This window comes from Gymnoscopelus microlampas, assembly GCF_963454915.1.
Source record: "Gymnoscopelus microlampas genome assembly, chromosome: 14".
In the NCBI taxonomy this organism is placed as follows: Eukaryota; Metazoa; Chordata; class Actinopteri; order Myctophiformes; family Myctophidae; genus Gymnoscopelus; species Gymnoscopelus microlampas.
Genome location: NC_139951.1, coordinates 18,174,700 through 18,198,581, shown reverse-complemented (window position 1 = coordinate 18,198,581; position 23,882 = coordinate 18,174,700). Strand labels below are relative to the sequence as shown.

The window sequence follows — 23,882 nt, the reverse complement described above, 5'->3', positions numbered from 1 at the left end:
AAAAAAGTGGATATAGGTCAGGTCAATATAGCTTTCGAAGAAAGCTGGGGATATACAACATGTTGACATATAAAATGACTTATTTTCTATCAATTACACACCCCATGAAGCCTTGAATTCATGGAGATTGTTTTGTTTTTGTCACATTCCTAAGCCAATAATTCGATGACCGGTTGGTGGCTCAGTAGGAGACTCTTTCAGTCTCTTTTAGTTACCTACCGGATAGACTCCGCCGGTCATCGTCTCATATGTTAAATACGCATATAAATAACAGTTTGAGAGAGATTTTGTGCTGTCAAAATTAATATCAAGAAATCCCATAAGCAAAACCAGTGTCATAAGATTTTTGTTTCTTGTAATTCATGTTAATATACATTTGTGGCTGTGACAAAAAGTGGCAGGATATTTTACGGAGAACTTTTAACCCAAAGTCCACAAGGGTATTGTCTATGCAAAAAAAATGCATTAAAAAGGAGTGCCCAGGCGTGGGAACCAAATTAATTTTCTAGGCACTTTTTCTTGGTTCGCCAGACGGCCTAAAAATGTAACAGAGATATTTGAAAATATCTAAGACATTTGAAAATGTATCTTCATTCTTCATGTATCTTCATTTGAAAATGTCTCTTCATTCATTTGAAAATGCATCTTCATTCATTTGAAAATGTATCATTAATTTGAAAATGTATCTTCATTCCTTGGGGGCCAAGGGTCCTTCAGGGGGTTCCAGGGGGTCACCAGCTAAATGATTGATAGTTAGGAACCAAATGGACACTTTTGGATCAGTAACTCTGAGAGTGTATAAATGGAACCAAATGGACCGTTATATATGGGTCCATCTGTTTCCATTTGTACACTGTCATCATAGTTAAATTAACACTGGTGATTTGTAGATTGGGGTTCCAGTGATAAACGAATATAAAACATAAAACATAAAACACACACACACACACACACACACACACACACACACACACACACACACACACACACACACACACACACACATATATATTATATATATATTATATATGGACGGGCCTAAACTGGGGGTCAGTGAAATGAAAAAGGTTGAATATCACTCCAATGAGCATGTGACGTATGTAGATGGAGATCACAGAAGAAGCAGGATGGATAAGATGTCAGATGGCAGGAGGAGCATGATGGCACAGCGACCACAACGTGAGGGTGGCAGCAGTCACGTTTTTGACACAGTTTACTACAGCACCCAGCAGCACCCACAACTCTATGACAGCAGCACCCAACAAACAACACCCACTCTCCCATTGGGCACCCTGAGTCACGTTACCAGTGACCATTCATTCAATCAAGCGCTGGCGCATGCGCACTTCGCGCAGTCGTGCGGTACTAGTAAAAGCAACAAAACCCCGGTGTAAAAGTTGAGACTCCAGTGAAAACATTTCCTTTCTCATCTGGACTGGGTTGATCTCCAGACACTGGACCAGAGTGGGCGTGAGGTCAGCTTGGGGACGGATACTTCTGCACAGAATGGCCCCAACAGCTCACGAATACTCATCAGAAACAGGTTAAAAAAAACAACGAATAACTCCTCGGTAGCCTGGCTGTTAGCTTTCTCTAGCCAGTGGTGGAAAGGAACCAAGTACATTTACTCAAGTACTGTACTTAAGTGCAATTTTGAGGTATTTTTTTTGTTTTACTTTACATTTTATACATTCAACTTGTGAAATGGGACATTCTGCATAATGAGTACTTTCTACTTTAAGTACTTTACTTCTATACTTTTACTTGTAACAGAGTATTTATACATTGCGGAATTGATACTTTTACTCAAGTAAAAAATGTGAGTACCTTTTCCACCACTGCTACTTTCTAGCTCAACATTTGTTTACTTATGCAAGTCCTGGCTGTCACTGTCAATCTGACCATATATTGCTCACCCATGCAGCAGACCCACAGCCATAATAATAATAAACTCAATTATAATGCACTTTTTTGAATACATCTCAAAGTGCTACAATATACATTTGCATAAAAACATCACACACACAACAAAGATCTAGAAATCAAAGCATTAAACATATTGAGGACATAAAACCTATATGAGGTAAAACCTTTAGCCACGTGTATTCTTTTTCAGTAACGGTTTAGGGATCCATATAATAGCCTGGGATCAAGACTATATCATAGATGTATTTTATCGAGTCTGACTTTTTACTTTCGTATCTACTGTACGAAAAATGTCGATAAAATACATCTATGATAGTCTTGATCCAAGGCTACATACAATGTAGAGTAGCTCTGGTCCTGTCATCCATAGACCAGTGGTTCTCAAACTTTTTAATGTCAAGGACCCCCAAATTGACACTTATTAGCCCGCGGACCCCCATTTGAAAAAATAAGCCAGGGACCCCCATAAGAGAAGATTTTTACGGCTCTAGCAGTGATTCTCAATCATTGTAATTTAAGGACCCCCAGTTTGACATGCATTATAGGCTACGGACCCCCATTTAATGGCATTTCTATCTCTGGGACCCCAATTCATAGTGTAAAATCAATGATAATTTAACTCTGAGAGTGTCTCACCATTACTGCATCAAAAGTAAACCACAAACTATACAATAAATACTGGGTAAACATTGGCCAAATTTTCAAATAATGTAAGAAAGAGCTTGTAGATCGGCTATTTTCACAATATTTATCTGTGAAACTGAAAATGTAATGTCTCAACTCCTACATTTTAAGTGCTTGTCAGGGTGGGGGATCCTCAGTTAAAATCTGATTATTTTGGGGGGTCATGGCCTGAAAAGGTTGAGAACCACTGATGTAGAGTACCTTTTTAAATAATGTACATAAGTGTAGCCATTGACATAGCTGGTTAACACAACAGAGCTCTGTTATAGTGAGTGATAGTGAAATGTTTGCCCCCGACAACCTTGACAAAGTGTTTGTTTATGATAATTTCATTTCCACTGAATTCACCTGAAGTGCTTTCCTACTCTTTGGTTACTGAATAATGCTCTCTTATTATTACTATTCTATTCTTGTACTTTTGACTGTGTATTCCTTACTTAATTTCACTATACCCCCGACTCGCACTGAATCACTAAACTGGCATCACCAACAAAATGTGTGTCGCAAGCTTCTTCCATTTGACGGAGTCAGGTTATCACCAGACTAATGCATAAATAAAATGCATGTTTTGAACTTCAATTTAGTTTCCAAGATACCACATACCATTGCATCATATAGCAATGTAAAGACCGGGGAGTTGAATTTGTGAGCTGCAAAAAAACTAAACAAAAACAACATCCCTTTCTGGAAGGTCAACCCTTCAGGAAAAAGAAAGTGGCAGTCAATAATGTCTGTAATCACCTAGATTTTTGCAGGACACACAATAAAACATTATACCATTACTACCTGTCATGATGTGATAATGTTTTTAATCATATTATCTTCCCAGGAATGCGGTGTCCCCTGGAGGTTGAGCTGCGAGCGGTGCTCCAGCAACGGATCATGGTGCTGGATGGAGGCATGGGAACTATGATCCAGCAGCACAGACTGGAAGAGGAGCACTTTAAGGGGAAAGAGTTCAAAGACCACTCTCACCTGCTGAAGGGAAACAATGATGTGCTGAGCATCACCCAGCCAGATATCATTTACCACATACACAAGGTAAATGGTGCATTTATATAGCGCCTTCATCCAAGGCGCTTTACAATGTGCATTACATTCACCCATTCACACACATTCATACACCGATGGCGGAGGAAATCATGCAAGGTGTCTTGCTCAAGGACACTTCGACACTAACTCTGGGGGAGCCCGGGATCGACCTGAACAAGAACATGCGGCCGCTGTACCTCCTGAGCCACTGCCAGCCCGCACTGAGATAAGATAACTTTAGCACCAAAGGCAGCACAACAGCTTAAGATACAGTTACAGGGGGGGAAAGTACTGTAGATGCAACAGGATTAAAGACATCTCACTCAAAAAGAAACACCATCAATAATAAACAAAATATACAACTCTATACACAACATTTACTACACCTCATGTACAGAATGCTATCACCAAGAAAGCCTTTTAAAGGCAGGGGAACAGATTATTGTAAGCGCTGTAAGTTCAAATAATGAGGTAAAAAAGAAATCTGCCCTGCCTAACGTCATCATCCAGAAAATAAGGTTTTGTGATGTCAGGAGTGGAAGAATTGCAAAGGTATCTGGTTTTTAATGGAAGACAGTATATACGCAAACATTATTTACAACAATTGCCTTCAATATGTACAGCTAGTATCAACTTCTCCACGTCATGATTCTGCTTTTTCAACAGATCTAGAGAATGTTTCTCATTTTCATTGATTCATTCATTTCTATATAATTACTTTTAAAAAGCAACTGATATTGTTTTCTTTATATGGACTAGTATGTAAATATCTGAAGTTGTCCCTTATGTGTTGCCTTACCTTTAAACGTACAACAGTCTACTTGGGGGGGGGGGATTCTGTCATTGACTTCTTGGAATGGAACTTTCCAGGCATTCAGTGCCAAATATTCTACACAGTGATCTCAACTCTTGACCTACTGTACTCTCTTGACTCTTAATATACAAGCTAACTTAACCAAGCTATATTTATCTCTCAAGTAAAGCAACCTCTCTGATATGTAATACCCACAGCAGTCGTCTAAGGATTGGCACACTTAACTCACTTTACTGATAGATTAATGGTGCGTGCAAATTCTTCATAAAAAATTCTTCAAATGCAAAATCAAGTCGGCACACCCACTGGCACAGTCGATAGCCACGTTGTTAGAGAGCACGTGTAGCATGTGGGTGCAGTGCAATTTTATAGGTTTAGTGGTGAACTACGTATACAGCATTGCATCTTGCCACAGGTACCAAAGAAATATGAGAGGCGATTCAAAGGCCTCCGCAAACCTCATTATTAGATTCCAATTTCAAGGATCTTTCACACAGCAACCAAATCTTCATTGCCGTCTGTTTGTTTAGGACTATCTTGTTGTTGAATGAGAATGACAGAGACAGCAAGATAGCGAAAAGTGTGTGTTGTACTTTTAGGGGGAGCGAATGCCCCGTTGTGAATGGGACTAGTGCAGTGTGAATAATCCTGTGAATTCCTTTGTACTGTGCAGTTGACACACAGTGAGACAGACAGACATGACAACTGTGAGGAAATGTGTTTGAGTTGTGTGCATTCATATGGATATGAAATCACTTATTAATGGGGGAGATAATTATAACAACAGAGAAAGCATTTATCAGTGTACATTTTGTGAGTTTGTTTTACAGTAGACGGTGCTGCCATGATACAGACAGTGGTGTGTTCTACCGTGTTACGCTATATATGTAGTGTGACCTGCAGAACATTTTCGTAGCCAAGTGTAGCCCTCTACTAACCATTTCTTCCATTGAATCTCCACGACCACACGCATGTCGTGCAGGGAATGATTATCGTATCCCTCCGAAAAAACCTAGAACACACCACTGGATACAGACACACTTTAATGTATGTATGTACAGTAGGGCTGCCTGCAACTCAATTATTTTCCTAATGATTATGCTATAGATTACTTTTTCAATCAATCAAATAATGATCAACGAATTGAAATTAAAAAAAAATACTCATTTGTATAATGAACTAAATCAACTAGTCTGATGAACCACTTAAGCCCTACAGTACCTCAGTGTTGAAAAAAAAGAAAGATGATTGAATATTATTTTTACAATGGATTAAATCGTTGAGTTGATTAACCGTTGCACCCCAAGAGGGAAACCCTGTTCATTCCTTCATTCCTCTGTGCTTGTCCACAGGAGTACCTGCTTGCTGGTGCCGACATTATAGAGACCAATACATTTAGTAGCACCAGCATCGCTCAGGCCGACTATGGACTGGAGCACATGGTAAGAACTATGTCACTGTACTGTCATAATAAACAAGATAATTTAAGGGAAGTTTTATAAAAGCTTACTCCATCAGTCACAAACCACAACTGCGCTTAAGAAGACATTCATACATTTTGTAAGTAATTGTCTGTTTTTGATGTTGAATTTCACTGTATATCTCTGTGACTTGCAGGCATATCGCCTCAACCGAACATCAGCAGAAATTGCCAGGCGAGCGGCAGATGATGTCAGCAAAAAGACAGGTCAGCTGGGTTTGGGGGCTATGGTAGTCGGTTCACACAGACACAGACACTGGACAGGACAGCTCTTATGGTTTGCTTTAATGATAACATGGGACAGTGTCACAGTGCCATGGGTTAGTGTCACCGTGTCATGGGTCAGTATGACAGTATTCTGATAATAGATGTAGGAAAAAAACAACAACCCAGTGCTCTGGATTAATAGATAATTCCCAAGCAAATAAATAGTGAAATGTCAGAAATCCCTCAACAGGCAGGGGAAATCCCCTCTCTATCAGTAACACATGACCTGTTTCGTCACCAGGCTGTAAACGTTACGTGGCAGGGGCAATGGGTCCGACCAACAAAACTCTCTCGGTGTCGCCCTCTGTGGATAGACCCGACTTCAGGAACATCAGTAAGAGAATCATTTCCCCCCCCCCACATAAAAATAAAATGAAATCCACACTAATAACTGGTCATGTGTATATAAAGTATATTAATTGTAACGTGCGTGCGTGTGTCCTCCCCAGCATTCAATGAGCTGGCAGAGGCCTACACGGAGCAAGCCAGAGGCTTATTAGACGGAGGAGCAGACATTCTATTGGTGGAGACCATCTTTGACACTGCCAATGCTAAGGTACTGTATCTTGCCTCACCCGACTGCTTTATCGCACCAAAATGTGTCTACTAGGAGTTTTTATGTAATGTTCAACATCCATATAATGAGTTTGTATCAACATATTAATCTTGTTTTGCTTTTATTTTACAGGCAGCCCTGTTTGCCATCAGCAACCTTTTTGAAAAGAACTACGAGCCAAGACCAATATTTGTATGTACAATGTTATGTATATGCGATATATCTAGAATAAATCGGTTCCAAATAGTCGTATGAAGGTTTGTGGTTGATCTGTTCCTCCAGATCTCAGGAACTATTGTGGACAGGAGTGGACGTACTCTTTCGGGGCAGACGGGGGAGGCTTTTGTGGTCAGTGTATCCCACGCTAAGCCACTATGGTGAGTTGCTTCAGGAGGCATTATGTTTCATTGTTTGCATACTGTAGTATTAGTATAATCTAATTATGTAGCTTATCAGGTATGATCGGTTCATCCCATACATGAACACTATTTTTACTGCTACCGGTTTAACCAGACCGAACTCTGTAACACTTTTTTTTGTTAATGAAACACAGGGCGTGTGGTTGTGGTCAATTAGATTCATGTCAAGTCACTATATTGACAGGAGTGCATTTCAATACCATTGCTTATCTATTCTTTTCCACTTTACCTGTGCACAAACTAGACAGATTTTCAAATAGTTTTCAAATATTTTCAAATAGTTTTGCCCACACCCTTCTTCTTTGCCTGAAATGCATTTTACTGGTGGTCTTGTAATGTAAAGTGTGTACTTGAATTTTCCTTTTAGTCTTGTTATTTTTATTTTCCTCATCATTTTGTACATCTGTTACCAAAGGGTTTTTGTAACATCTGTTTCCGTGTATTGATAAATGAGAGCAGTAACAGTTTGGTATTGATCATAACTGTATGTCTTTGTTTCAGTATTGGTCTGAACTGTGCACTGGGGGCGACAGAGATGAGGCCCTTTATAGAGGCCATTGGGAAGAGCACCACAGCTCTCATTATCTGTTATCCTAATGCAGGTAAACCCACACATGGAGTAAGCCTAATGCCTGTTGTTAGCTTGATAAGCTTAATGCCGGTTGTTGCCTTTCAGAAATGGCAGATCTACTTGTAGATCGGCTATTTTTTTAAGTTTTTTGAAAATAGGGGTTCGGCACTGGATATCATGTACCTGCTGATTTTTGTTAGATCTTAGACACCGTCTTAAGTGTTGTGGAACAGTGATTGGATTGGCTGAAACCAAAGCAAAAAGGTTGCCATGGTGGTGATGCTAGATTAGTATCAGGCTACTTTATGAAGGAAGACCTTCGGCTACCATATTTGCAGTATGTAAACCTCAGCTGGGCTTGGCATCTAGTTGCCATAGCAACAATGTGCACTGTCCCTGAACATGAAATAAAAGCAAAACATCCTGTGACAAAAAGGGCTTGAAATAAGCACTTGTCTGGTAATGAGATTCCCGGGTTATGTTTGTTTTAGGACTCCCAAACACGTTTGGAGAGTATGACGAGACTCCAGATGTGACCGCCTCTAATTTGAGGGTATGTATGGAGCATGGAATGGACATACACATATACTGACGCACGCACGCACGCATGCACACATCTAGTGGTGTAAACAGACAAACAATGCTAAGTGTCAACATAGACATTATTTCACCTCTGTCAGATAAAATGTGTAAATGAAATGTACATCTGTATTGGCCTTTCATTAGTCATCAATAGGGATGGGGATCGTTCATTTTTATGGATTTTAATCCCCTTATCGATCCTGCTTATCATCAATCCGATTCCTAATCGATCCCACTATTGATCCTTGTCTATTATTGGTAGTTGTTGGCAAATTTGTGCTAATCTGGGGCACTCTCACTTTCATTTAATTTCCACAGACAATCAATGGTAGAGCATGTTGGCCACAACTGATGCACAACATTGAAGCAATATGCGAATGCAAGCTATTAAATTCATGCTCCTTCTTTTTACCGGTAGTTGGCATGCAATTCAACAGAAGTTAAAAGCTTTTTTAGGACAACATATGTATGTGCCATCACGTATCGTCCCGCTAGAATCGATAAGAGAATTGCTAAGCCAAAACCTTATTGATTTCCGATTCTCAATAACTTTGGAATTTATTCTGGGATAGAATCGATTTGTGATCCTCATCCCACATATCAACATATTGATAACCTTCCTGTAGGCTGAACCCTAGTTGACACTGTTCTGGAGCAACTGTTGGGCTGACTTGTGTTAATGTCTCTGTTTATCTGTAGGAGTTTGCAATGGATGGTCTTGTGAATATAGTGGGAGGCTGCTGTGGTACCACACCAGCTCACATCAGGTCATTAGCGTTATTGTTTGTTCGTACTGTATTATTGTAATTTACTGTCTTTGCTATTACATATGGTCCTCATATGCATTCTTAAATGGCATAGGGAGAGAACTGACAATAGGCTTTCATTTATATAAGCTTTGTTACAATCCTAGTTCACACAAGTTTTATAAATGTACTATCACTGTTCTTTAAATGCACTTTGAAAACACGTTTTTATAAACACATTTTTAAAACTTGTTTTCCTGTTTTTGTTCTCTCACACTCACTCTCTCATACATTTGTCTTTCCAGGGCCTTGGCTGAGGCAGTCAAGCAGTGCCAGCCTAGAGTGCCCCCTGCTGAAATTTTTCGGGACTACATGCTGCTAGCAGGTATCAGAGCCTCTTAATAGTAAAAAAGTGTTCATTTAACTCTCATGGTCCATTTTTACACTTTCAGACTTAGATGAGCTTTCCAGATGTTACTGTGTACCAGCTTTGCAGTGTAGCATAAAACCATAAAATATTATAATAGAATAGAGTAAAATTAGAATAAATCAAGATTAAAATACTCTAATCTAGATGAACCAGCCTGGGAGATCTTCGTTTTTAGGACAACATAATTATATAATCATGGGTTGTTTGCGAGTGTATTTTATTTACTATTTACTTTATTATTTTATGTTTATTTATGTATTTTACTACTTACTACAAATCTTATTGGAAAAGGAAACCGTGCCTCTCTTATAAAAAAAACAAGTCTGTGTAAAGTCTGAGTCATTAGAGTGTCTCAAATGTCCTTTATTATAACCTGTTCGGTGCCTACAATAACTTAATTTAAACTCCCTGATTATTTATTAGGGCTGGAGCCGTTCAGGATCGGGCCCTACACTAACTTTGTCAACATCGGAGAGCGCTGTAACGTGGCGGGGTCACGGAAGTTTGAAAAACTGATAATGGCAGGAAACTACGAAGTGAGTCTGATTTTCTGTCGTTTGAATGTTTCAGTGTTGCCTAAGCAGAGTTTAGCTAATCTCCTCTCCTCTCCCCTTCAGGAGGCATTGAGTATAGCTAAGGCCCAGGTGGAGATGGGAGCCCAGGTTCTAGACATTAACATGGATGAAGGGATGCTGGAGGGTCCCACAGCCATGGCTCGCTTTTGTAACTACATTGGCTCTGAACCTGACATAGCCAAGGTGAGACGGGTGGATTTTTCACTTTTCAACTGAGAATCTTCTTTGGAATATTAGACAATTGAGCTTAGCGGTGCAGCAGCTAATCAAATCGATTCATCGATTATACAAATATTCCATAATTTAATATAATCAAATGGTAATGGATCCATATTTTGGGCATGTCACTAAATAAAAGTTTTGTAGTGAAAATATTCGAACTACAACATCACAAAGTGTCGCATCGACATGTTCTGAGCTTGTAGCTCAGCTATTTTCAAATGTTTAGTATAAAATAGGCATTAAGTGGTAAATCGAATTGTTGGAAAAAAAACTAAAAACAACACATGATTATTTGATTAATGAAAAAAGTAATCGTTTGAATAATGGCTCTCTTGTCGTGGACTCCTCTCCAGGTTCCTCTGTGCATCGACTCCTCCAACTTCTCGGTGATTGAGGCGGGGCTGCAGTGCTGCCAGGGGAAGTGTATTGTTAACAGCATCAGCCTGAAGGAAGGTGAAGAGGAGTTTCTGAACAGGGCTAGAACTGTGAGGCGCTACGGGGCTGCTGTGGTGGTCATGGCCTTTGACGAAGAGGGACAGGTCAGTAGCCGCACAAGCATACACACACACACAGGTTCACACTCACACTCTCACTCACACACACACACACACACACACACACACACACACACACACACACACACACACACACACACACACACACACACACACACACAGGTACAGATGGATGTGTGCACAATGCGCACCAGGTTCAGGGAAGAAAAATCTTACATTTGAGTTTTACATTCCCACTGGAAGCAGTGCAGAATTACTAGCATCATGTCCAGGGGGTGTACATGTACATCATGGCCGGGGAACGTATTTGTATTTCAAGCCACCTCACGCTACAGAAACAGGAGATAGGCTCCTGACCTATGCGCCACATGGCTACTTACTATGGCATTTCCTCTAGTGCCACCTGTAGGCCAAAATGTCCACTTGCCCACAACATAGCTCAAAATCTAATGGGCGCATAGCCATGAAACTTGGAGCTGCACGGCTGCTAGGGGCTGCCAGAGGGGCTTTTTGGCTCTTAGTCTTGTTATAGCATTCACACACAAGCTCTCTTCTTTTTCCAATATTCTGCAGGCAACAGACACAGAACATAAGGTCCAGATCTGTACTCGAGCCTACAACCTGCTGGTGGACGAAGTGGGGTTTGACCCCAACGACATCATCTTTGACCCCAACATCCTCACCATCGGCACGGGCATGGAAGAACACTGTGATTATGCCATCAACTTCATCCGTGCCACCAGGCTTATTAAGGTAGTGTGCATACACATTACACACTAACTATTGTCTGTTTTTATTGCATTAATTTTTGTGTGGACCCCAGGAAGACTAGCGACCACTTTGTGGAAGCTAATGGGGCTCCCTAATAAAGAGAAAAAGAAAAACACACACCTATTGAGCCATGTGTGTTTGTAGGCCTATTTGATTTGTGATTGATTAGTGCATTCAAGAAGTATAGAGGTTGTGTCAGCTAGATACATAAATGACCCCTGTCATGATTGGATGACAAAGACTGGATGGTAGTCCTCTGTAGCAGTGGTTTTAAATATTTTAGTGGGATAACAAACTACAGAGAGATTCAAAAGAAAGTGATCCACATAGATAACATTTTTTTCCCCTCAGCTTATGCCAGCTGTCAGTTGATAGCCGAAAACTCATTGCACATGTAGCCAGATGACGTTCGAGCCAGTCAGCATACCGGCTAATCCGGTAACCTTTTATGCAAATGAGGGCTCTCCAATGGATAATTTGAACGTTTTTGAAGGATAACTTGACGTTTTTGAAGGCATCACTGCGTGCCCATGCCAATGTGTCCCCCACTGCAAAATCGATCAATGTATTGGTGGCCTCAAATTCCACGGCACACTTGACACTTGCCTCAAGGCAAGAGGTATGAAAACCTTGGTTCTATGGCATGCTTGTGTATCATGTATACATTGTGTGTCTGTGTAGGAGACCTTACCGGGAGCCAGAGTAAGTGGTGGTCTGTCCAACTTGTCATTCTCCTTCAGAGGGATGGAGGCCATCAGAGAAGCCATGCATGGAGCATTTTTATATCACGCAATCAAGGTACACACACTATCACACACATTCACTAGTCCATACACCACCAACACACATAGTAACACAAGTAAAGCCACCACCGTACATGTTTTCCTTATTTTTTTTTCTCCTTTATAATAGTGGGTTAAGCATGGTGCTAGAGTGCTAGAATCAGAGCCAAACGTACACTAATGGAGAAAGGCAACATGTACTATATTACTTTTGAAGGAAGGCATACACCGGAAGCATAGTGGAAGCAAGCTCTCTCTCTCTTCTCTCTCTCTCTGTGTATCTCTCTTTCTCAAATTCAAATGCATTTTATTAGCAGGACAATACAAATTGCATGACAAGAAAAGAGAGGGAATTAACAAAACACGGAACAATCTGTGTATTCATTCCAAACCTAAAAGGTTGATAAGCTATGCTCTTGCCCACTCTCACCTTTGCCCCCAGGATGGCATGGACATGGGCATAGTGAATGCGGGGAACCTGCCTGTGTATGACGACATCGATAAAGAACTGCTGCTCATGTGTGAGAACCTCATCTGGAACAGGGATGTTGACGCTACCGAGAAACTGCTGGTTTACGCACAGGTACACACACACACCCACACACACACACACGTTTGTAAAATACTGCACATCTGTTGTTACAATATTCATAGATCAAACACTTGCACACTTGAAAGATCTCAACCACTGCATTATATATTTCATTGTACAGCGAATAGTGAAAATATCCAATACGTTGCATTGTGATGCTTTGTGAATAAAAAATTGGAATCCAAAATAGGGACGCCAGGGTTAATGTGCAGAAACCACCAAATCCTTGTAACCCAAAAGACTCTTCCTGTTGTTGTCTACAGAACCATGCCAGAGGAGGGAAGAAGGTGGTTCAGACAGACGAGTGGAGAGGGGGAACAGTGGAAGACAGACTGGAGTATGCTCTCATCAAAGTAAGACACCCTGTCAACCGACCACACAGCGTGTGCTTACCACTAATAAACTATCTGTATATGTCTGTTTGCCTTTAAAAACATTATTTCTGATTATGTGTTTGTTATGCATTTCCGATTTTTTTTTTATGTGTTGCTCGTTTGCTCCATAATTTCTTCCTTCCTACCCTCTTGTCTATAGCAGATTTATTAGATTGTAGCGACCTCATAGTGGATCACACCTAAAAGGCAGAAACTAGAAACTGGTCTCTGTATGTGATAGGAAAAAAACATCAGTAGTAGCCAATCATTAGGGATCATTCTCCAGGGAGCTTGATTGTGCTCAGCAATATTCATGGAAATAGTAGATTTTTTAGATATCTTGCAAGTGGAAAGTGTGGCACTAGAGGAAAGGCCATGGGGTGCAATTATTGTCCAAACTGGGTCACCAATATCAATAGATTTTGATCCACTGGGCCCAAGAGTTCAAAACTTTTAATCCCCACCGAGTGGTCATATTTTTATTTTGGATAGCTCAAAAGCAAAAAAAACAGGATTGGGATCACTTATATCAAATCACATATTTAACACAATCCAAATCTGATCCACTCGGATAGGGATTACAAGTGTTGATCTCTTTGGCCCTGGGGATCATGAAGGTGTACTGTACAGCAACTCAGTCCAGCCAGTAGTTTTCAAGATGTTGTTTGGGACCAAGTGTTGGATGGAGGGATGGATCCGGACCCACACACAGCTATCCATAGAGCCTCACTTCCTGTCCTCATCTATTTGTGTGTGTTCAGGGTATAGAGAAGTACGTGGTGGGGGATACAGAAGAGTGTCGATCTCAGATGGACCGTTACCCGCGGCCCCTCCACATCATCGAGGGTCCGTTGATGAATGGCATGAAGGTGGTTGGAGATCTGTTTGGATCTGGCAAGATGTTCCTCCCACAGGTACACACTCAAGTTGTACAAATTAGTTTTACCATGGCACACAGCTTGGGCAATCAATTTGTGGTAGATATTTTCACTGAATGTTTGCCTATTTTCACAATCCCAGAATAGAGATCAACCACATGGGGTACGTGTGGTTAAAGGTGTCTATTGTCTTTGTGTGTCTGTGTGTGTATAGTATCTGTGTCCTTCTGGCTTTGCAATGTAAAAAACTGATGTTTCCTTACAAACTGGCATAGTAAACGACCCAGTCCAATACTTGTGAAATGTAATTTCAGATTACCTGTCATTTTCCAAAGCCTGAAAGATTTCTGAAACGCTTGTAAACAGGGAAACAGAGAAAAAAAACACACGTTAGTGCCTGAATGTGTTTTCTCCAACTCCTTCAAATAATAATTGTATACGTTGCGCCTCACATGCATGCATTATGAATGTGCATTTGCACTTGTGTCATGTATATTATGCATGTGTGTCTTTGCAGGTGATCAAGTCGGCTCGTGTGATGAAGAAGGCTGTGGGCTATCTGATCCCCTTCATGGAGAAGGAGAGACAACAGATGATGGAGGCATCAGGGACGATAGAGGAAATGGTTAGTCGGCAGCGAGTTATGTTATCAATCAACTGATCCAAATGGAATACGCTGATAGTCAGTATCATCTATTCTAGAGCCTAGATGGTACGTAAATGCCTCTGTCAGCAAGCGACACTTTTGCACGACGGAAAATAAATCAGGCTTCAGCGTTCAACTTTATATTCTGTCCGCCCACTACAGGATCCCTACCGGGGCACCATTGTATTGGCGACAGTGAAAGGAGACGTCCACGACATTGGAAAGAACATCGTAGGCGTGGTACTGGGCTGCAACAACTTCAGGTAAAGGATTTTATGTCTTTCTGGATGTTCAACGTCTTTCAGAGTGATAGATCTGGGTGTTCCATGTCTTTCGGAGTGATATATTTGGGTGTTCCATGTCTTTCAGAGTGATATATCTGGGTGTTCAATGTCTTTCAGGGTGATAGATCTGGGTGTGATGGTACCGTGTGATAAGATACTGAGAGCAGCCATAGAGCACAAAGCCGGTAAGTTCATACAACCTTTTCAATTCAGTCTGTATTGTCATTACAGGTGCAATAAAGACTTTGAATTTGACAGTGTCGCTCAACACTGACTGAAAATAGCCAGTCTGCGAGCTCACAACGCGTCACCATGACGTGTTGTGAGCATCACTCACGGCCATTAGAAATTGTCTGGGAAAAGTAATTTGGCTAAGGAGAGGTTCTCTGTGGTCATGTGACGTGTTCCTCCAGACATTATTGGTCTCTCTGGTCTCATCACCCCCTCTCTGGAAGAGATGATCTACGTAGCCAAAGAGATGGAGAGACTAGGCGTGAAGACTCCACTGCTTATAGGGGGAGCCACCACATCCAAGTAAGTCTACAGATACAGTACTCATACACTCACATACATTCAGTCATGAATATATTTGCAACTTGTCATATCATAGTTTTCATACAGTACTTACAGTGTTTGTGTTGTATTGTCTTTGATTTTGTGTTGTGTAGGACCCACACAGCGGTGAAGATTGCCCCTCGCTACAGTTCTCCTGCCGTTCACGTTCTCGATGCTTCCAGGAGTGTAGTGGTGGTAAGCTGATTGAGCGGTACACTACAAGTCATCACATTAAAAAAGAATAAATCATTTGGCTTGTTTCCATCACCTGCGAATTGGTTTCAGATCCACATGAAAATAAACAGTAAACTGAGTTTTTAAATAGTTAGTTTTAGTTCTTAGTTTTGTTCATCAATACACATACACAATTTACCCACATTTAGCTAGAGGCCGCACTCTTACTTCATTGTGTTAACCGCTGTACTGTAGTTCTGCTACTGACCATTGTGTCTCTGTCTGCTCCTTGCCACTACTGTATGCATATACCAGTGCTCCCAGCTCTTGGACGAGAACGTGAGGGACGAGTACTTTGAGGAGGTGACTGAAGAGTATGAAGACATCAGACATGAGCACTATGACTCACTAAAGGTATTGAAGATTGCTGGCAGCTCACTCTTTATGACAGACCTAGAATAAAGCTGCCAGGGAGCCTGAAGGTTGAATTTATTTATAAAGTGTGTATAAATTGCGCCTTAACATGACAACGGCACGGTTCAAGTGCCCCACGAGTCTGAAGCATGTCTGCCTGATGACACCGAGTTGTGACATCACTGATGACTCCTATTTGATGACTCAAATTTCTTTTTTTAATATCCAGTTTTTGGAAGAAAAATCCACATAATGCACAGTAACTAACCAAGTTTAAAATAAGAATTGAATATATTAAATATCAATGTGAGGCAACAACAAAATGGTAGTGGATGGAGAGAGGCTTTTTGTCCATTCAAGCAACGGCAACCAATGGGGGCGAAGAGTGGTAGGACCACGGGACTTGACAAAGGGTGAATTGAGGTGTTTTTAGTGTTATCGGATTAGTATGCTGATGCGAGACAAAGTAGCACCGAAACCGTAGTATTGTTCTCTTAACTTCTTCCCTATTTGTCCCCTTCAGGATCGTCGGTACCTGTCCTTGTCCCAGGCCAGAGAGAAGGGTCTGCATATAGACTGGCTCTCAGTACCCAGACCAGGTAAATGTTTTTCCTAAATGTTCCTTAAGGGTCTCCATAGAAAGCTAATTCCTGGAAGGACAAAAATCTTACAGATCCATACCATTTTTTACACCCAGTGCCAATTGTCTATGTAATCCTGGGCACTACCTTCCCTCTGCCAACCTAGGGAGGCCAGGGCCGAGCTCATGCCTCCTTCAATGCATGAGAGCCAACTGACCTTCTTATCACCTGACAGGGGAGAGTTTCCCTGGTTGGACGTAGCGCATGGAAGGAACACGTTATTCCAACCAGTTCCTTTCCCCTCCATCAGGCGCCCCGGCTGGCCAGGGGGAGGCAGTATAGTGACCAGGATTACTGCATGTTTTTGTGAGGGTATCTCTACCCGAGGGAACACGGGGAGAACATGCTCAGATTGCAGCTTTAACACTCAGGATATTACAGTTTATGTGTGTGTGTGTGTGTGTGTGTGTGTGTGTATGTCTCTCTCTCTTTCAGTGCGTCCTCAGTTCCTGGGTACCCATGTGTTCAAGTCATACGACCTGCGTAGTCTGGTGGACTTCATCGACTGGAAGCCATTCTTTGATGTCTGGCAGCTAAGGGGAAAGTACCCCAACAGAGGATACCCCAAGATTTTCAAGGACAAGACAGTGGGTATGTGGATGTTTTTTCCCTGGTTTTGTTGCTCACTATGCCCATGTTAACTGACTTTTGCTGTATTTTGAGGAAACTTTTGTATATACTTTGAATGAAAACAACTGGTGGAAACAAGATAACAAGTTAGTTTTAGCATTTTTTTTGTTACAAATCGCTGATTCTCCATAAATAAGCGAGTTGTAGTCTAGTGTCAGCTCCACTGCCGGAGCACATCAGCAGCCGTGCCCCGCAGGAGAGTTGACAGCCGGCAAGGACAAACAGAAACACTCATTGACTGTCTCTACCAGCTTGTCTCTAAAATATATACATTACTATACATTTTAAGGCCAGTTGCTCAATCTTTAGTAATTTCACGTCTTTATCAATATTCAAGTACTTTCCATAGAGTAACATGGAACTCTGTTTCCGACAGTCATGCGATCCCCCCTCACCCTTTTTATTTATTTATTGTATTTTGTAGGCAATAGTGCTTTTTCTTCATAAAAGGTGGACAGTGTGAACATACCCTAAATAACACACCCTTACAGTAGTGGATGGGGAACATTTATTTCTGTCTCCATCTCTCCTAGGGTAAAATGTGGTACAGGTTTATTTACAGGGCAGTAGATCAATGTTAACTTTGATATTTTTTGCCAGGGTTTTTGTTCAATTTGTACAATGTGATGCAAAATTCATGTGTACAGCCCAACAGATTTCAAAGTGTAATCGGACCCTCCATTGCTATCTTTAGAAACATTCAATTTGATCCCTGCTGTAGATGAGAGAACACAATCTTTGCATACTAAAATAAAACCCCTTATGCAGCTAATATTCCAAGAAATCATTATGATGGAAAGTCTTTCTTTTGAATGATGCAGGTGCGGAGGCCAGGAAAGTGTTTGACAATGCCCAGCGGCTGCTCAACTTTTTGATTGACAGCCGAGGTCTCCAGGGGCGGGGCTTAGTGGGGTTCTGGCCTGCTCAGAGTGCCGACGACGACATACATGTTTATGCTAATGATGTAGCGCCACACAGTGACACCGAGCCCATAGCCACATTCCATGGCCTACGGCAACAGGTGAGGTTATATGAAGCTTTAGAGAATGGGCAGAACATGTACAAACGCATTATAAGGATATGATTATATGTTTTGTATCCTACTCATCGAGTATCCCAAGAGTAAAGCTTTAGAATGAAACTGAAGGTCGGTTGACATCACTGAACCTGATTATATATGCACGCTATTAATCCCTGTATACTTTTTCGCATAATAACTTATAACGAAGATAGACGATCAAGTAGGTTGGCTACTTTTGCTATTTAAAAAAAAATGATGTTTTTGGAAATCTTTCAAATCTATAATGAAAGTGGTTAGCACACCTCCATTTGACAAAGGTGGTTACAGCATTCCTATACTGATTTGTGTGTGTGTGTGTGTGTGTGTGTGTGTGTGTGTGTGTGTGTGTGTGTGTGTGTGTGTGTGTGTGTGTGTGTGTGTGTGTGTGTGTGTGTGTGTGTGTGTGTGTGTGTGTGTGTGTGTGTGTGTGTGTGTGTGTGTGTGTGTGTGCGTTACAGGCAGAAAAGGACAGTGCCAGCTCGGAACCCTACATGTGTCTGTCTGATTTTGTGGCTCCCAGAGACAGCGGCGTGTCAGACTATATGGGTGTGTTCGCTGTGGGCATTTTCGGAGCCGAGGAGATAAGTAAGACGTTTGAAGCTCAGGGAGATGACTACAACAGCATTATGGTCAAAGCCCTGGCTGACCGCTTGGCTGAGGTATGGACCACATTATGGGCACATTCACTAAACACTGATACACTTACAAGCTATCCCCAGTCGCAGACACTGTCCATATAGGACAATTGTGACAGAAGTAGTGGGGATACACATTGGAGCTAAGCAAACATCCACATTCCACAAAGCAATCAAGGGAGCATACTCAATAGATTCATGTTCCAAGACTTTCCTGAACAACTCACTCCACTTCCCTTAGTCTCTATGCACTCTGCTTCCACTCTCTTCTGTTCACCCATTGACGGCCTTCTGTCTCTCTCCAGGCCTTTGCAGAGGAGCTCCACGCCCGCATTCGTAGGGATCTTTGGGGCTACAGCACCGAGGAGGGACTTCTAGAAGCCGCAGACCTCCACAAAATCCGCTACCAGGGCATCAGGCCCGCTGCAGGCTACCCTAGCCAGCCTGACCACACGGAGAAGACCACCATGTGGGACCTAGCCAGCATACACGAAAAGACGGGTAGGTACACAGCCTTTCACTTTTAAGAGCCACCAAAGGCCTATTTCCTAAAAAGCTGTATTTCAGCTCATCAAAATGTCTGGCTTTGACTTTGTCCCTGCCCAATTGTAGTAAACACTCTCTACTCGTCTGTCTCCTTTGTCAAATGGAAATGGTGATCTTTTTAAACACTTGTCCTATTAGTAAAACCAATTAGTTTAACAAATTAATTACACTAGGGGGAGGGCTTTGTTCTGGGTGGGTGGGGTGTTCGTCATTGGGCCGAGACTGCAGGGCATTCTGCTGGAACATCGGGAAATTGAGTTTGGGGATAAGGTCAACATTCAGGATGTCTTCAGAGCTGTTGCAACAGAATGCAACAGGAACTTGTGCCTATAGAGGGAAAATAATTTATTCCTGCAAATAACCGCCATCAGATTGAAAATTGCCTACCCTTAATATCCCCTCATGAGGACTGATAATGGTGCATCTTCAAAAAACAGAACCATACAAAGCATATTTGAAAACAAAAAGTTAATCTAAGGAGCAACTGTGTACTTAAATCTGCAGTGTTCAAGTAAGTATTTCCTAAAAAGCTGTATTTCAGCTCATCAAAATGACTGGCTTTGACTTTGTCCCTGCCCAATTGTAGTAAACACTCTCTACTCGTCTGTCTCCTTTGTCAAATGGAAATGGTGATCTTTTTAAACACTTGTCCTATTAGTAAAACCAATTAGTTTAACAAATTAATTACACTTGTTCCTTATTTCTAAGGCTAGGCATGGCTGTAAAGTTTGTTAGGATTGCTTAAAGGTGGGGTAAGTGATATCTTTTGGTTAAAACAAAAGATTTTTTCTTAAAAAGTTAAAGTATTATATTCTGATTGTAATCATTGCTGTAGAGTTTGCCACATGAGGTCTGAGATGCACAGTAGCAGTTCAGTAGCAGGGGTCTCCCCATCTCTTTAATAAACAGAACATTTAATTTCAGGTGGGTGGAAAAATGTCAACCAATCAGGAAAGGGTACCCATTTATCAGCTTAAAATGCATAGTGTTCCAGTTCCAATTTTGTCAGCTCATTTGCCATCACTTCCAATTTCACTTGTTTAATATGTATTCTGTGCAAGTTCTCTCGCCTGATTGGATAAAATAGGTATTCCGATCAGAATATAGAGCTATTGACCACTTATTTTAACAAAGAAATATCACTTACCCTACCTTTTTTAATTGCTTTCATTGTATAAGGACATGGATTTTTATTTTAAACTTTTGGCTTCTTTGTTGTTACTGATGTGATGTTTTGTTCAGTTTTCCTCTTGACAAACAGCCAGTCATAGGATAGCTTTTTAAATGTGCTGTATGTACGCTCATATGCATATGATTTGTGTGTATGTGTTCCTTCAGGTATTAGTCTGACAGAGTCTCTTGCCATGACTCCAGCTGCCTCAGTCTCTGGACTCTGCTTCTCCAACCCCCAGTCCTCCTATTTCGCTGTGGGAAAGATCACTAAAGAACAGGTCACTGAACAGCTCCTCATGACTTACTTTAGTGATGTAACATATCGCTGTCAGGCAGAAACCTTGTATCTCTACATTGCATTGAATCGAATGCCCTGTTTAATACTTTGTTGTATGGCAGTGTCACACAGATAGATATATTTTTTCCCGCCTTAACTATATGACCAATATAGAAACACCAGGTTGAAAGTAGTTAAAGCTGTCTGGATTTTGTAAATATTTAACCAATGAAACTTATTAACAAGAACTTGTTACTAAATAATAGTAATTATACAAGTTTTCTACTCAACAGTGATGATATGAAACTTTGTTCATTACTCAAGGTAAATGGACAGGAAGGGAACCCTTATCTCTAATGGCTTCCTGTCATCATGCTTCTCTACTGGTCTCCACCTACAACTCATGTCGCTGTATTCTGTTGTCCTCCATCCAGGTGGAGGATTATGCAGAGCGTAAGGAGATGACTGTATCAGAAGTGGAGAGATGGCTGGGGCCCATTCTGGGATATGATGCTGAGTCTGACGAGTAGCCCAGAGATTCTCAACCATTTTCATTTTAAGGACCACCAGGTTGATATGCATTAGGCCTCCATTTGATGCAGTTTTTTTTATTGATGTCTTGGACCCCAATCTACACTGTAAAATCCTCAGTGCTTATTTAACTCTGAGAGTGTACAAATGGAACCAAATGGACCTGACCCCTGGCGGACACAACATTGCGAAACGTTGAGCCAACAACCGGACTCAACTGCAGTACATCCCTGCACTTCAATACAAGAAGAGAGAACATTCCCAACATTCCAGATGCCAAAGACACGATCTTACCATGACTGCAAAAACAGTCTATGCCTTGTCTGGGTGCCTGTATGAAAATGCAAACTGCCAGAGATGACAGACAAAATACATTTTCAATGGTTAAAAAAACAAAACAAAAAACAACATTAAGCTGAGTTCTACGTTTACTGTGAACACGCCTGTCCTGGTACCTCAGGTTACCTCACAATGAACAAATGTAAGGCGCAGAGCCTTACTCGTGTCTGCTAGAGTAGATATTATAGAGGAGATATCTCCTCATTTCTTATGCTGCTACTACTACTATAATTGCCTACTTGTGCATGTACTCACATGCACACTTCTTTTGATCTACTATTCCTTTTCTTTTCTGAATTCTGCATGTTGCAGAGCAAGAGCACAAGCAATGAATGTGCTGTGAAAATTGAAATTGATAGCAAATTGTGAATCAAATATGGATGCAGCTAGAAAACGTAGCATGTCCAGAGACTACACATGCACAGAACGAGACGCCTCTGCTCAATGATTGTGGGCATTTCTCTCCAACCCTCTGCATAGGAAAGTGACAGTGATGAGCGGTGCTTCTCTCCTAAAAGCGGAACAATTTTCTGCTTGAGATGCCCAGAGCGCTCTGCAAAAAAAATCGCAAGAGCACTGAAATATGAAGCACAGTGCTAGGAAGAGGAGAGCAACAGTGTGTCTTTCTTTACCATAGAAAAGCATGGCGGAAAGGTGCTGGCAGCTCAAAAGGCTTTCTGTGGACTCTGTCCCTTATTATTTAGAATCCATGCCTCTGCTTTTGATATGGCCCCTTTTGGCCTGTCATGTTGTATTTTATCCTGCTTCTGGTCAGACTGAATTAAATAAATGCATTTCCTTTTGGGAAATGTAGACTGATTTGATGTTTTATAATAGTTTAGTTAACCACATTAACCGTGGCATACCCATTTTGGGCTAATTTTCTGAACTTGCCAAAATCTTTCAAAGAACAAATTTAATTCAAAAATATCTAAAACAGGAGATCTACAAGCTTGCGATGTAATGCGTTATGAGCTTGTAGATAGTCGTGCGATCAAGTACAGTAAATGGTTAAGAGAATGGCCCCAAAATAACTAAACTATACAATTATTTATTGGTTTTGGTACTGTAACTGGCCAGTGTGGGGGTAGCCCTTTTCCGTTAACTCTTAACCACTACTGTAAGCCCTATTTTAAATGCATTTTTGAAGATAAAATAAATTGCACATGCTCATATATAGATTATGAAAAAAAAATCAGATTGCGTTCTGCATAAGTTTGTAGGTCATATGAAAATGTTTAGTTTGTAACGCCAGCAGGCACATTAATGTAACATTTCTTTAATTGTATTTTTTTCATCTAATGTTCAAGTTGAACAACATAGCAGTCATGGTCTTGGCTAGAGATGTGCCTGATACATTCACTGATTGATTTGTTGCCATTGCTGAGCACTTGTTTATAGTGTATATATACATTTCTGTGGAGTTGTAGATGCTTTTATCCAGAAATTTAAGTGCCAAGTTGTATTCAGTTTTATTCACACTCTGGTTCTCATGTGATACATCTTACGGTAAATCATCAATCTCAGATAAACGAGAAACACATCCAAAACTGTCAACTTTACAACAAATGAAAAGGGCAAAAATAGCAGCAGTTCAACGCATTGTGAGCTTGTAGATCTGCTACAACAAATGACTTCACAAGCCCCCAACGTGCAGTTATTTACTTCTTGAATGTTTTTTTTATTTATGATGGGATCAACATTTCATTCACTGACTGTCAAATGTTTTGTTAAAATAAATAATTGTGCAATGTATTCGGC

At 41.0% G+C, this 23,882-nt stretch overlaps 1 protein-coding gene across 1 annotated transcript; it reads left to right on the top strand.

Annotated features, from left to right (window-relative positions):
* The first annotated feature begins 1,376 nt into the window (after window positions 1-1,376).
* On the top strand, window positions 1,377-23,817 carry LOC311061019 (methionine synthase-like). Its single transcript, XM_084079489.1, has 33 exons — window positions 1,377-1,543; window positions 3,440-3,651; window positions 5,809-5,898; window positions 6,074-6,143; window positions 6,445-6,537; window positions 6,653-6,759; window positions 6,892-6,951; window positions 7,042-7,136; window positions 7,680-7,780; window positions 8,241-8,302; window positions 9,031-9,098; window positions 9,383-9,462; window positions 9,931-10,043; window positions 10,125-10,265; window positions 10,658-10,843; window positions 11,393-11,572; window positions 12,272-12,388; window positions 12,815-12,955; window positions 13,228-13,317; window positions 14,100-14,252; window positions 14,734-14,841; window positions 15,025-15,125; window positions 15,264-15,331; window positions 15,560-15,680; window positions 15,815-15,896; window positions 16,191-16,289; window positions 16,813-16,888; window positions 17,366-17,521; window positions 18,382-18,581; window positions 19,079-19,279; window positions 19,561-19,756; window positions 21,140-21,252; window positions 21,686-23,817. Exons 1-33 carry the CDS (start codon window positions 1,507-1,509, stop codon window positions 21,779-21,781), a joined length of 3,813 nt encoding a protein of 1,270 aa, XP_083935615.1. The 5' UTR covers window positions 1,377-1,506; the 3' UTR covers window positions 21,782-23,817.
* The last annotated feature ends 65 nt before the right edge of the window (window positions 23,818-23,882 follow it).